The sequence below is a fragment of the Actinia tenebrosa genome, unplaced genomic scaffold, assembly GCF_029948245.1.
Source record: "Actinia tenebrosa isolate PJP-AT-01 unplaced genomic scaffold, QUT_ActTen_1.0 PGA_scaffold0__85_contigs__length_37466705, whole genome shotgun sequence".
NCBI lineage: Eukaryota > Metazoa > Cnidaria > Anthozoa > Actiniaria > Actiniidae > Actinia > Actinia tenebrosa.
This window is the reverse complement of record NW_028292569.1, coordinates 12,049,276-12,063,998: the sequence shown is the minus strand read 5'-3', so window position 1 is coordinate 12,063,998 and position 14,723 is coordinate 12,049,276. Positions and strand designations below refer to the sequence as shown.

The following is a 14,723-nucleotide window of genomic DNA, read 5'->3' as shown; positions in this document are numbered from 1 at the left end:
ATCGTAAAATGGGTAATCTTCCGTGGTTAACAATAAGTTTCTAGGAAAATTGGGCGCTTTATGCACGGGTGCCTCCTTCGTTATTGGCAAATGCTGTGCCTTTTTCCTCTCCTCGTGCGGCTCCAAGTCCGCATTGCTGTACATTCTTTCGCCGTTATAGTAAATCCCATCGGGTCTTCTTTCAAACTTACTAGGGTCTGCATGCGGAAACATCTTCCTAAAGGCTCTCCAGTTGGCATAATCCCGGTTGTCGTGATGTGGCTGCTCCTCAATATCATCCCCAAAAGCGTCGTACATTAGTATATATAATGGATGTTATACCTTCAGCACCTCAGTTGTACCCAGATGTTCCCAATTATCACGCTACCACTAAGGATACAGGTCCTAACGAATTAAACGCTGAAAACTTTAGGCTCAACAAAGCAAACTTAATCCTGGCTTACTTGGAAGGGCAAGCGAAACACTACGAAGAGGTCAGGAAAAAGTACGCCAGAGCCCGAAGCATCTTGCATAAAATCGCGATAACTTCCGGCTCCATGTCCGTGGCGTTAACAGGCACCGGCGTTGCTACTTCGCTTACTGGGCCTGGAGTAGTCGTTGGCGTTCCTTTGGCCAGCGTTGGTGCCATTTGCGGCATCGTTTCCGCTGTTACGACAGGCATTATAAAGCAATTGTCCGGTAAGATATCCAAGCACGACACTCATATAGCCCTGGCAAGAGCAAAGGCTAACACCATCGCCGACTTAGTCTCCCAAGCTCTGCGGGACCGTAAAATTGACGACGTGGAATTTTCTTTGATCCTCGCGGAGGAAAAGAAATACGGGGAGCTAAAGTCAGGTAATAAAAAAACCATCGTAAAAGATCTTTCCGAGGACTCTCGCAAAAAGATCTACCAGGAGGCAAAGGAGGAGCTCCAAAGAAAACTCGCTCAGTAGACATCTGCTTTGAAAAGAACGTAGGGGGATTTCGGCTGCACATTTCATCTTCTCGGAATCCATTCTAACAGCGGGTGATTGGAGTCAATTTCGTAAAATATTTCGTAAATTACGTCAGGGTAATAAGGAATATCCTTATCCAGACGACAAAACATCCACTCGGCTCTGCTCATATCAGAAACCCCGGGAATAGACTTACCGGTAATTTCAGACAAAAGATAGGGAATAGCTTTGTAATATTTTCCTAGCTTTAATTTTTTCAATGTCTTTCGTAGACTTTGCGGGGTTGACTCTTCTAAGTGGTCTATGATTTTCTGCATGTCTAAATATACCGGATGTAAACCTTGGATATGACTCATCCAGTCTCGGAAGTATTTTATTCTTTTGTATGGGGTCTTCGTACGACCTCCATTGGCGTAATATTGCTCTTTGGTAGCATTTGGTACGGCATTACGAATATTCTTACCACACTCGTAACACTGTGCTGACGTGTCCTCCTCTATCTGCATTTTTTTGCCACAACACCAAAAGAGTTCTGGCTTAAGCACGTTAACTTTAAGCCTTAAACAAATCACACAGAAGTCATTAACGAACTCCTTACATTCATGCATCGTATATCTAAAGAATATCTTTCCCTCCATTTGCGACCCCAACAGAGCAGCAGTTAGGCACATTTCGCGCTGCATGCGGATCGCGCAAGACCCCCTGTAGGGCGGTTAACCGACCTCCAAAACCCCGGGGAAGGCTGGTGTTTCTCGACTTGTGATTTTTGACAATGCCGGCAATTCGCGCCTCCGCCTAACTGCTGCTGATTTACTATAACGGCTCTAGGATGTACAGCAACGAGGATTTGAAACCTACGCTGGTCGATCAGATAGACAATCAACTGAAGAATTCTGGTTATATCGAACATAAGCCCGTGCAAGGTTGGTCAAAGGAATTATTGCTTGGTACCGGTACTTATCCGATACCCGCGGTTTCATTTGATGAACATCCAAGTTTGGATTTGACATTGAACATGCGGATCTCTAACAACCATTCCTTTCCGTTAAAGGTGCGAGATATCTTCAAAAACGTGCCCATTAATCATACCACCGCTAAGGAATCTCATGAATGGTTAAGTGGTCCTAACATGCGTTATTGGCCGCAGCAACTAAACTTTGCGGTTTGGTGTGCCACTAGCGGCTGCGGTGTAAGTGCAAACTTGATGAAGAATTCAATATTCATGTTTCACTTCCACTTCACGGTTAGAAGAATACTACATGAAATGGGTGTTATTGCGCTGCCGGGAGATGCTGCGTTTTATCCTAGAGATAACAAATACGACGTTCCAGCCTATGACAGGCTTTGTAAGGAGTTTGGAGTTGTGGGAAAAGACTTTAGATGCACTACCGGTGCTAACAATGGCTTGGGGCATATTTGGGCTTATTGGGGGATTGGTGGACATGTGCTAAGCGATAAAGAAGTTCATGCGTTGAATCTACGATGGAACACTGGGTATCACAAAGAAACTCACGACAGTAGCACCTTCTTTGAACCAAATGCTAAGACCACTAAGGAAGTTAGAGACGGACCTCTGTTCAAAGACGAGGGTGGTAAGTATGCAGGGGCCAATCCACTGATTATTAAGATTACCAACGACGAGCAAACGAAGCAATATCTTAATTTCATACCCCCAGAAGGTAAAGGACTAACCAAAGCCGGCCTTGCCCGTTTGAACCGCAGCATAGAAGCTTACGTGTATTCTATCCTTGGAGCCCAAGTAAATACCCGATCAAATATAATTGGAAATACCGGCGCCGCAGAAGAGACGCGAGCCGAAGCCTTGGTCTTATTCGAAAGTTCGATCTTGGAGGGCGACATTAGCAAGGGCGTACAGCGTTACCAACTAGCTATACAAAATTCTAAGGCGAGGTTGGACTATGCAGTAGCCCCGGGTTGTTGGTTAATGCCTAGTAATTTATCTATAAATACTGGCTCTGTAGTAGGATACAACAATAAACTGCAGCGAGCTACTACGGACATGAAGTTTGGGGTGAACGACGTGAACTCTGACACTATTAGAAGGCACTTTGTTGAACAGCCTAAAAAAGTGCACCATACGCAACCACCTAAGAAAGTGCAGCTAACAAAAGAAGTATACCGAGCGCCTAAAAAAGAAGAGGAATATGACCATAACTTACTAAAAGCCGGCTTAACCGCTGCAAGCATTGGTCTGAGCTATTATATATGGCGATGAACAACCCCTACGTAGCTGGAGTAGATTGTGTTTATACGACTTACACAGGCGAGAAAAAATACACCCAGGCATCTTGGGTTGATGTCACGGGCATGTCCGTGAATTTGAATTACTCAGGAAAGAAATTGATCCTTTGTAGTATTTGGATTGGTACGAGCAGCCATGCCAACGTCGGCTTTAGGTTCCTGGATGTAAGATATGGTCAGTGGTAACATAGTTCGCCATGCGCAAGAACGTAACAAGAACGTAACAAGAACGTAACAAGAACGTAGCAAGGACGTTAGAGGATCTAAAGTCATTATTGTAGGCCAAACTTGAGGTAAATTCCGGTTTTCTTACGTTCAGATTTGTAAGTCTTATGTTAAGAATATAACTTTCTCGTTGTAGAACCGTACAATAGCGTATAAACCATACAAAGGTCATAAACTGTACAAAGTCTTCAATGACGAGATGTAATGAGAGTCGTTACGAATTAAATGAAAACTGAGTTACGCGTGTCTAAGTCTGGTCCCTACATCAAGTTCTCAAGTCGTCCAAAGTTAAGGTAAAAGGCAAATGGAAAACTAGTGATAAAGAGCTGAAAATTGTTACGTTACGACGAATGGAAATTACTGAGTTGACATGTCAACTGAAACAAACGAAGATGAGTCTGAAAACCCGATAAGCGAAGTATGTGGAAATGTTAACGCTAGCATATCAAAAATTAATGTCAATGTTTATGGTTCGCCGACTACAACTGGAATTTCAGGAAGTTATGAATTCCCTGCTATGGCAATTTCAACATGTAATGTTCCTGTTAATGGTTTGTCAAGAGCCGAAGGTCGACCGCTTAATGTTTATGTTAGTTCAGAGACCACAGGAACTCCATCTAGCGAATTTCACCCGCCGACCACAGGAATACCGCCAACCGATGTTCATTGGTGTACCACAGGAATCCCATCACACAGTTTCTACGAATCAACAGGAAATTCATGGAACAATCTTCATGGGCCGTTGAACACAGGGATTCCAATTAATGTTCATGATATTTATGGATTATCAAAGACACTTATGCTACCACCAAGACTGAGGACTACGAACATACCGTATGACGACGTGGAAGGAGTACTTTCAGAGAAACTGACAAGCTTCAAAGGATCCTATAGTAGTTACAAAGGACACTTGACAAGAATTTATAACGAAATCGACCGAGCAATTAAACTATCAGACAAACACTTAGTTGAAGAAAAGAGGAACACAATGGAATCTACCTTCAAAGAACTGACAAGGATTTATGACAAAATGATGCAGCTAATGGATTTGCACGAAAGAGAGACCTTCACCAAAGAACACACCAACGAGATTCAACGGAGAGGTGCGTGTTTACTGAAGTGTGGACAATGGCTGACGACTGTTAATGACCAAGCTTCGAAAGCTACCGTGCCAGCCGCGACAAGAGATTTAACAACGACGACGGTAGTGCCATCACCTCACATGTTTAAACACTTCGCTTCCGTCAATTTAACCGAAGAAGGCGACAGATGGAGCCGCAAGTCTTACAGTAGAATGTCGTCAAAGTCCAGTCGATCTTCAACACGCAGTCGCGCATCTACAAAGGCTAAGTTGGAGAAGGCACGTCTACGATTGCAGCGGCTGGATGAGAGGAAGGAGCTAGAGAAGAAACTAGAAGAACACCGACTTCGAACAGAAATCGAAGAGGCTGAGATAGACATGCGGGTGGTGGACGAAATAGATAGTGATGGATCGCAAAACGAATTTCTCGACCTACCAATACAAAGTGACGGTGAGAAAATAGTCAAAATACTCGATTATCTCGAAGAATGTTCTCAGTCATCTAAAGTTCAACATACGGATGTGAGCCCTGACGTAAAACACGTAGATGTAAGGCTCGAAGTTGAGCATATGGACGTAAAGCCCGAAGTTAAGCACGTGGATGTAAGCCCCAAAGTTAAGTACGCGGATGTAAAGCGCGAGGTTGAGCACGTGAATGTAAACCCCGAAGTTAAGTACGTGGATGTGAAACCCGAAGTTAAGCACGTAGACGTAAAGACCGAAGTTAAGTTCGGGGATGTAAGCCCCGAAGTTAAGCACGAGGATGTAAACCCCGAAGTTAAGCACGTGGATGTGAACCCCGAAGGTAAGCACGTGGATGTAAAGCCTAAAGTTCAACACGCGAATGTAAAGTCTGAAGCTAAGTACGTTGACGTAAACCCTGAAATTAAGCGCGTAGATGTGAAACCTGAGGTAAAGTACGTGGAAGTGAAGCCTGAAGCTAAACACGTTGATGTAAACCCCAAAGTTAAGTTAGAAGATGTAGAGCGAGAAGTTAATGAGTCGCACGTGTATAGCGAAGACGGCGATCAATCCTTTAGATCAGATGAGAGTCACAAAGGCCAAGTGTTCAGCAATGAAACTGATTATGATTTTCTTCAAGATCGAACAGACAGCGACATTCGGTCGGCACACACCACGAACACTTCTACAGTTTTTAACGTTTTACGAAAACAACAAGAGACAATGGATGAAGTTGTCAGGACATTGAGCATGCCCAAGAGAGGATACATGTCATTCGATGGAGATCCACTGATGTTCCCATTGTTCATCAAAAACTTTGAGATAAACATCGAAGGAAGAGAGACACATGACAGTGATCGACTAAGCTACTTAATTCAATTCTGCAAGGGCAAAGCTAGAGAATCGATTGAACATTGTGTGATGATGCCACCAAGTGAAGGTTACTGTAAAGCAAAGGATATCTTAAAGAAGAACTTTGGTCGAACTCATGTTGTATCGAAAGCATTTCTAGACAAAGTCGTTAAAGGATCATGCATCAAAATAACGGAAAGTGAAAGGTTATCACAGCTCTCTCGCGATATGGAGACCTGTCTACTGGGATCGAGTGAGCTCGGACTTGAATCAAGCTTGAATTCTTTGGACACTCTAGGAAAGGTCGTAAATCGTCTACCAATTACGTTGAAGGCAAAGTGGGCTGAAAGGGCCAGTCAAATTTATGATCAAGGACTAACTCCCACGTTTTTACATCTAGCGAAGTTCATCGAGCAACGAGCTACCGTAGCAAACACTTACTTTGGTCAATTGATTCAAGATAACAGAGCTGACAGAGACGTGAAGATAAAAACTAGAGCCTATGGTGGTCCAGCTGCTAAGGTGACTACGCTCGCTACGACGTCAAACAAGAATCACTCCGAAGAAAAGGCCTCACAAATCAAAACCTGGCGACCCCACTGTCCTCTATGCGGCAAGGAACATTATCTCGATCAGTGTGAAAGTTTTCGTGAAAAGACGGGAAAGCAACGTATGGACGTGACGTCGGAACGGGAACTCTGTCGGAAGTGTCTTAAAGGGGGTCACGTGGCGAAGAACTGCAGAAAAACGAGAGCATGCAACGAAGGAGGATGTAAAGGTAACCATCACCCTTTACTTCACACAGCTCTGGTGAATGAACAACGACCACGTAGTCAACCAAGCCTTTCTAGTGATAAAATAGTACCACGTGAAGAAACAAAAAGTGAGACGGACAACAGTTCTGCAACAACCAAGTCACCAAGCACGGTTCACTCTAGGACTGCGAATGTAGCCCACAATAACGCATTAAGGACTGACTCACGTCTGGTGAGTTTGAAGGTTATCCCTGTTAAAGTAAAGGCTCCCAACGGCGATCGAGAGGTAGAAACGTATGCTTTCTTGGACGACGGATCCGATACGTCAATGTGCCTGCAAAGTCTTGCTGATGATCTTGGAATAAAAGGAGAGCCGGTGCGGTTCATTCTGTCTACTATGACGGGTGATCAAGAAAACAACGGAAGACAGCTAAGTTTAGACGTCACTGGAGTGTCAACTGAAAAGGGTGTACGAATAACGAACGTCTGGACGACCAACCGACTGCCTATCACTGAAGAGAACGTTGTTGTCAAACAGGATGTCAGTGAGATGAATCACATGAAGGACATTGACTTGCCAGAGTTAATAGACAAGAAGATAACATTGCTAATCGGTAGTGACGTGCCCGAAGCGTTATGTCCTTTGGAAGTTAGAAGTGGAAAGAAGGGAGAGCCCTTTGCACTGCGAACGTTATTAGGATGGACGGTGACTGGACCATTGAGAAAGGGAAGCAGGCAAAGAGCAAGTATGAACTACATCCATGTTGATCAATCGATAGGATGTAATGAATCGGAACCAGTCTTAACGAACATACACGACGACTTTGTGCGCATGTATAATTCCGAGTTCTCTGAATGCACTGCGGAAGTTCGAGAGTGCCTCTCAGTAGAAGACCAACGTGCCAAGAAGATAATGGACAAAACGGTAGAATTCGTTAATGGACACTACCAAATAGGATTGCCGTGGAAGTACGAGCGACCACAGTTATCAGACAACAAGTCAATGGCAGAAACACGACTCATGTTACTAAAGAAACGTCTTTTAAAAGACCACAAGCTGTTAACGAAATATACGGAAACCATGGAACAGTATATATCGCGAGGTCACGCAGAGAAAGTGCAAGCAAGCGATCACAAGGAACAAAGTAACCGAACAAGTCCCCGGTGGTACCTACCTCACCATCCCGTGATGCACCAACAAAAGCCCGAAAAGGTCAGAGTTGTCTATGATTGTGCGGCATCTTACAACGGAACATCGTTAAACGAGCAGCTGCTGCAAGGTCCGGATAATACGAACTCGTTGGTTGGAGTGTTACTACGTTTCCGAAAGGAACGTGTGGCATTCTTATCAGACGTCGAGCAGATGTTTCATCAAGTTTATGTACAACCAAGTGACCGGAACGCGTTGCGTTTCTTATGGTGGCCAAATGGAGATCTTCAAGGCGAGCCTGAGGAGTATAACATGAACGTTCACTTGTTTGGGGCGACGTCGTCACCAAGCGTCTGCTCTTACGCACTCCACAAGGCAGCGGAAGATAGTAGAGAAGAATACAGTGTCCAGACGATCGAAACAATCAACAACAGCTTTTACGTGGATGACTGCCTCAAATCGGTTGCAAATGTAAATGAAGCAATTTCACTTGTCAAAGAACTTACCTCTTTACTAGCAAAACGAGGTTTTAGGCTCACCAAGTGGGTTTCCAATGAAAGAGAAGTTCTATCAGCAGTACCGTCTATGGAAAGAGCAAGGTCAGTCAGTCTCGATATGGAAAAGTTGCCTGTCGAAAGAGCTTTAGGCGTTCAATGGGACGTTGAAAGAGACATGCTAGGATTCCGTCAAGGAAAGGAAACGAGCAGCACAAGAAGAGGTATCTTGTCATTCGTCGCATCTATTTACGACCCGCTAGGTTTAGCGGCACCATTTGTTCTCCCCGCGAAGATGATGTTACAACAGCTGTGTCGCCTCAATCACGACTGGGATGCAAGCCTATCAGAAGGATGTCTTAAGAAGTGGGCAGAAATCAAGAAAACGGTCGAGAAACTGATGGAAGTACAAATTCCACGCTGTTACAAGTCACCAACCTTGAAAGAGATACGACGTGCAGAACTACATCACTTTGCCGACGCTTCTGCAGAAGGTTATGGCACAGCGTCGTATATCCGCTTGTCGACATCGAAGACAATGTTCATTGTACCCTGATCATGGGAAAGTCAAGAGTGGCTCCCTTAAAAACAATAACTATACCAAGACTAGAATTGTCAGCGGCGACCCTGGCAGTAAAGGTCAACAAGCAGATACGCCAAGAGCTACAAATGCCAATACACCGTGTTGTATTTTGGACAGACTCTGTTATCGTTATCGGATATATTCGAAATGTATCCAAGCGTTTTCATACATTTGTAGCTAACAGGCTACAAATAATCCACGATGCATCTTCTCCAGAACAATGGCGTCATGTACCGACGGAAAGTAACCCTGCTGATCTCTCTTCAAGAGGCATTAAAGTCAACGACGAAAGGGAGATGTGCAAATGGTTCAATGGTCCAGAGTTTTTACAAAGGGAAGAAGATTACTGGCCGTCATCACCAGACAACGAGCAAGAGATAGGAGACGAGGATGCTGAAGTAAAGGGAAGCAAAGCACAAATGTACGCTCAAGTCAAAGCGAATGTTGATGTCAAGAATGTTACCACTTCCTTAGATGAGCTTTTGCATCGTTGGTCAAGTTGGTACCGACTATGTAAAATGGTTGCATGGCTCCTACGCTACAAGCGATATCTGATGTGGCACTTCAACAAGACAAAACATCCTGCAGTATATTCAGAACCATTAACGGTGAATGAAATGTCGGAAGCAGAAGTTGAGGTGATCAAGCTAGTGCAGAAAGAGGCCTTTCCATCAGCACCAACCAAGATGCGTACTAAACATGGAGCAAAGATCGTACATGATCGTCTTCAAAACCTGAGCCCGATTACAGAGAATGGAGTCTTACGAGTAGGTGGTCGTTTGACAAACGCTCCACTAGACGAAACCCACAAGCACCAAGCTATATTACCCTCCAGTCATCATGTGACGAGTATGATTATCAGACATTACCACAAGCATAATGGCCATACTGGTCGTAACCAAACGTTGGCGGCGATACGGAAGAAGTTTTGGATAATAAAGGGACCATCTACTGTCCGGCGAGTTTTGAACTCATGTGTACCGTGCCGTCGTCAAAGTCAGCAAACTCCAACACAGATAATGGCACCGTTGCCGAAAGCTCGAGTGACCCCTGGTAGACCGCCATTTACATCAACCGGTGTAGATTACTTCGGTCCATTACACGTCAAATACAGACGCGGGACTGCTAAGCGGTATGGATGTATCTTTACCTGTTTGAGTGTACGCGCTGTGCACATAGAAGTTTCCTCCGATCTGACGTCGGACTCATTCATCCAAGCAGTATGCAGATTTGTTAGCAGACGAGGCGCACCTATTGAACTGTACAGTGACAACGGGAGCAACTTCCGAGGAGCCGAGTCGGAGATCAAAGAAGCCCTGAAACAATGGAACCAAGAGAAGATACGCGAAAGATTGAGAGAGAAAGAAATCCAATGGTATTTCAACGCACCATCCGCTAGTCATACTGGAGGCGTTTGGGAACGGATGATCCGTTCAACCAGAAGAATTCTTAGAGCCACAGTCGGAAATCAACTACTTGATGACGAAACGCTGTCGACGACACTGTGTGAAGTCGAGAAGATCATAAACGATCGCCCGCTAACAGCCGTCTCAAATGACCCTAGGGACATGGAGGTATTGACGCCAAACAGCCTTTTGCTTCTCAGACCGAACTCATGTGCTACGCCATGCCCGAACGACGATAACATCGCGGCAAGGGAAAGATGGAAGCTGGCCCAAAGTTTAGCAGATTCGTTTTGGAAGCGCTGGGTAGCCGAATACCTTCCAACGCTGCAGGAAAGGCAGAAATGGCTCAAGAAACAGAAGAACGTGTTGAAAGGTGATCTGGTAATGATCAAAGACGACAGCCTTCAACGAGGACAATGGCCCCTAGGACGCATTATGGAGACATATCCTGATAACCTAGGAGTAGTACGAAGAGTTTTGGTGCGTACCGCCAAAGGAAGCTACGAAAGAGATATCAGGAAGCTGAGCCTATTGGAACAACAGGAGGATTCTGATGATACCCCATGAAATAACAAGCGTGAATACACGTACTAGGAAAAAAGAAAAAATCAAGATAGTTAAGTTACTGTTATATAAGTATCATAAGTACCGTTTTTTTTTGGTAAGGTAAAAAGGGTCAATGCCCTTTTGGGGGGCGGTGTAAGATATGGTCAGCGGTAACATAGTTCGCCATGCGCAAGAACGTAACAAGAACGTAACAAGAACGTAACAAGAACGTAGCAAGGACGTTAGAGGATCTAAAGTCATTATTGTAGGCCAAACTTGAGGTAAATTCCGGTTTTCTTACGTTCAGATTTGTAAGTCTTATGTTAAGAATATAACTTTCTCGTTGTAGAACCGTACAATAGCGTATAAACCATACAAAGGTCATAAACTGTACAAAGTCTTCAATGACGAGATGTAATGAGAGTCGTTACGAATTAAATGAAAACTGAGTTACGCGTGTCTAAGTCTGGTCCCTACACTGGATGACAATGGCGTACTGCAGCCTATGCGTGTAAAGGATAATAACAGGGAGCCTGTGCATTTCTCCGTAGAGCCGTACCCCGGCAGTGCTGAGAATCTTACGACTTGGACTTTACACATGGTTGCTGATTACCATGGGAAGGTAAAGCTGCAAATGCGTGTAGACGATACTGGGCGCGTTTGCGTGAATAGCCTAGAGGATCAAAGAGATAAGCCTTTTAACCACGCGACCATTAGCACTCTTACGGTGCTTAGTCTTTAAATATATGAACCCACACACAAAAGAGGACTGGTTTCTTCATTACCTAGAGGAAAAGGACTACACGGGCGACGAGTGGTACGACACCGGACTGTGGGTGGATGTTGGGGGGCTAGGATTAATCGTATGTACTATTAGTATGTCGGAGCGGTATTCATGTAATATTGGATTTAGGATTGTTGACGAGACCAACGCCCCATTGTTGCCTTACAGGACAAAAAATAATAATAGGCACCCGGCCCATTTTTCATCCGAGATTAACCTATATAGCTTCGAAGACCTAGTACCATTAACTTTTCACATGATAGCCAATTGTCAATATGCAAAGCTTCAGATTCGCCCCAGCGATGCCACTGCCGTTGGCGCCAACCCCAGCATTGTCCGAATAAATGCTGCGGGTAAGGCAACCGAACCTCCGACGGATGCTACTTGGAATCATAAGCCCATTAGCACTATGAGCGTGCTGCCGCTAGTTCCGCATTATCAAGGCGGTGCGAATACTATCTTTACTTATCCCCAGTCGAGGACGCCTCGCGCGCCTGACGACGATAAGCCTGATATAATATACGAGGATAAGATTAACCCTGCATCTTCTTCAGGAGTACCACCCCAATAGCGACGACCAAGATCCAAATGTTGTTGCCCACAAACTTTAGCAGTTCTCCGCCGGCCCTAAGTGCCAAGGAAACAACCGAACCCAGCAGCCCAGGAAGACCGGCTGCCATCTTTTTTCCCAAGTCCGTCAGCCCACTGCCTAATTTCTTTACGCCCGCGCCCGTAGCCTTAAGCGTGGATAGGATGACTCCTACTACGCTCGAAATAGCAACCGCAAATGCCAGCGGAATACCATACTTCACCAGAGCTCTTTTTATTTTTTCCTTGGTGGTAAGCCCCAACTCCTTTTCCAGTTTTTCCTTTTGAGCCCGCAATTCCGCAAGGCGTATTTCGAGTGTATCTACTTCCTTTTGGGCCGCCTCCCTTTCTTCCTCGGAGCGAGCTTGGTCCTCGATTACTTCTTGCTGCCGCTCTATTTGTCCCTCCAGGTCTTCAATAGCCTGATCTCTTTGCCGGATTTGTTCCTCCTTAGTATTGATTTCAGCCATTAACCGTCGCCGTTCCACTAAAGAGCCGGCTATGGTGGTTTGCAGGTTATCGGTATCGTCTTTAATTAAGTCTAACTCTTGCAGGGCGAGGTTAAGAGCCCTTTGAGTTTGATTTCTTTCGCGTCGAATTTGGGTTCTTTGGTCTACCAGCTCCCTTATTTCTTGATTTTTAAATTCGACCTCCCTCCTATGCGCGTCGGCAAGCCGCTGGTTTTGCTTCATGTATTCCTCCTCCCTTTCTTCCAACGTTTCCCGCAGTGTTTCCACTGATGCGCCAGAGCTTTGGGCTTCTCCTAAGTCCTCCCGTGCTTTGTCTAATTCGCGTAAGGCCTGATCCACCTGATTTCCTATTTCTTTTATTCTTTCATCTTGATGGGCGGACTTCTTTTCAGCATCGGCAAGTAGCTGACCTTGCTTTGCATATTCTACATCTTTTTCTTTTAACTCCCTTTGCAGATCCGCGGCACGTTTTTCCGCGTTGGTCCTTTCGGTTAAGTTGTGCAGCCTTTCTAACAGGCTTCTGGTGGCACGTTGAAAGCCTCTTAATCTCAAGACGTCACCCCTAACGTTGCCCTCCTCATCAAAGAGGTTTTGCGGTTTTGTCCAGCGGTCTTTGTCGGGAAATCTTAAGTCTTGGACGCTTATGAGGACTTTGTTTCCCTTTTCCGTGAGCTTTACGTCGTCAGCATCAAAGTTGTCGTAGCGCAGCTCTAGCTCCCGCGCTGCCCACTCTACGGTTTCCCGCGCGGCTGCTTCCGGCTCGCCCATGTTTTGAAGCTCTATGTGCTCACGCGGAAACGTGTACTCGCGTGCTTTGGGATGTCTTAGGGCCTTTGCAATCCTATCCCTTAGGGAATCGTCGACTTGTTGGGTGGGAAGCAGCGGTTCTTCATCACCGTCGTTAATGTCAGCCTGACCTTCCTCAGTGGTGGGATCGAAGTCTGGGTCTGTTCCTTCTACTTCCATTATATATGATAAGCTCAAAGTTAAACCCAAACGTATTACCTAAGCAGGTTGGCGGACTAAAAGCAGAACGCACCTTTCACCGGGCCACATTCACACCTTCTAGCGCAAAGCCGGGGGAAACCCTGTACGTAGGCGTGCCCCGCCTAACGGATAACCTAGTATTGGTTCCTGGTACCCTGGCTTTAAGGTTTGACCTAGCAATACAACCAAGGACCAAGGACAAGCGCTATACCGTCAATAATGTGGGTAGGAACCTCGTCTCTAAGATGAGAATCAAGTTCGCAGGGGAATCCCTCTTGGATTTGAATAGGTACGATTTGTACACCACGTATAAGGATCTGTGGCTAACAGCCTTTGACCGCGCACAAAAGATAGAGCAGGGAATTGGAGGCGTTATTCTTCGTAAGCTTCGCAGCGATACTAACCCCGCGCCTACGGACTCCAGTGGAGCAACCGCAGTAGCAGACGCAACAAGGGTAAAGACCGCCTATGGTAGCAAGTACGTTATCCCTTTAGATTTCGAAGTGATTACGAGTCATGGTGTGTACTACCCCAGGCAGTTATCCGAGTTACAGTTTGAAGTAACCTTGGCGGACACTACGAACGTCATAGGAGGAATGGACAGCGCAATTAGCGGGGCTGTTGATCCTTATTCTATCACCAACTTAGAGCTGCAGTATGAGACCGTGTACAGCGAAGAGCTGGCCCGTAGCGCTGGCATGGAATACAGCTCCGGAAAGGCATTCCTTTACGACCACGTAGTAATGTACAAGACGTTTAGCTTCTTGGATAAGACGGATGAGGTTATCAACCAAAGCATTAACCTCCCTCGAAGAAGTCTCACGGGGTTAATGTTGGTGTTTGCCAAACCCTACGAGGCCGGTAAGCGCGACTCCGAGGCGTTCTTTAACCCCAACATTACTAACGTAGGAGTAAGCGTTAACGGCGTTCCAAACAAGGTCTACTCCCAGGGGATAAAGCCCGCAGACGTGTACAGAGAGGCCATGCGCAAGTTTGGCGACCAAATTAGCCCCGAGGAATTCTTTAAGGATAAGTATGCGCTGTGGATTGATATGTGCACCATCAACGACGAAGACCTGCATGGTCAGGGCTTACGTCTAGTAAATACGCAGGATGGCATAACATTGGAGATCAAACGCA

General features: G+C 45.5%; 2 protein-coding genes across 2 annotated transcripts; both read left to right on the top strand.

Annotated features, from left to right (window-relative positions):
- Positions 1 to 3,371: 3,371 nt before the first annotated feature.
- On the top strand, positions 3,372 to 8,775 carry LOC148913510 (uncharacterized). Its single transcript, XM_089033428.1, has 2 exons — positions 3,372 to 3,493; positions 3,562 to 8,775. The coding sequence occupies exon 2, from the start codon at positions 3,796 to 3,798 to the stop codon at positions 8,773 to 8,775; it is 4,980 nt and encodes a 1,659-aa protein (XP_088889554.1). The 5' UTR covers positions 3,372 to 3,493; positions 3,562 to 3,795.
- Positions 8,749 to 11,207, top strand: LOC148913509 (uncharacterized). The gene is made up of 2 exons (XM_089030965.1): positions 8,749 to 11,035; positions 11,104 to 11,207. The coding sequence occupies exon 1, from the start codon at positions 8,778 to 8,780 to the stop codon at positions 10,773 to 10,775; it is 1,998 nt and encodes a 665-aa protein (XP_088887091.1). The 5' UTR covers positions 8,749 to 8,777; the 3' UTR covers positions 10,776 to 11,035; positions 11,104 to 11,207.
- The last annotated feature ends 3,516 nt before the right edge of the window (positions 11,208 to 14,723 follow it).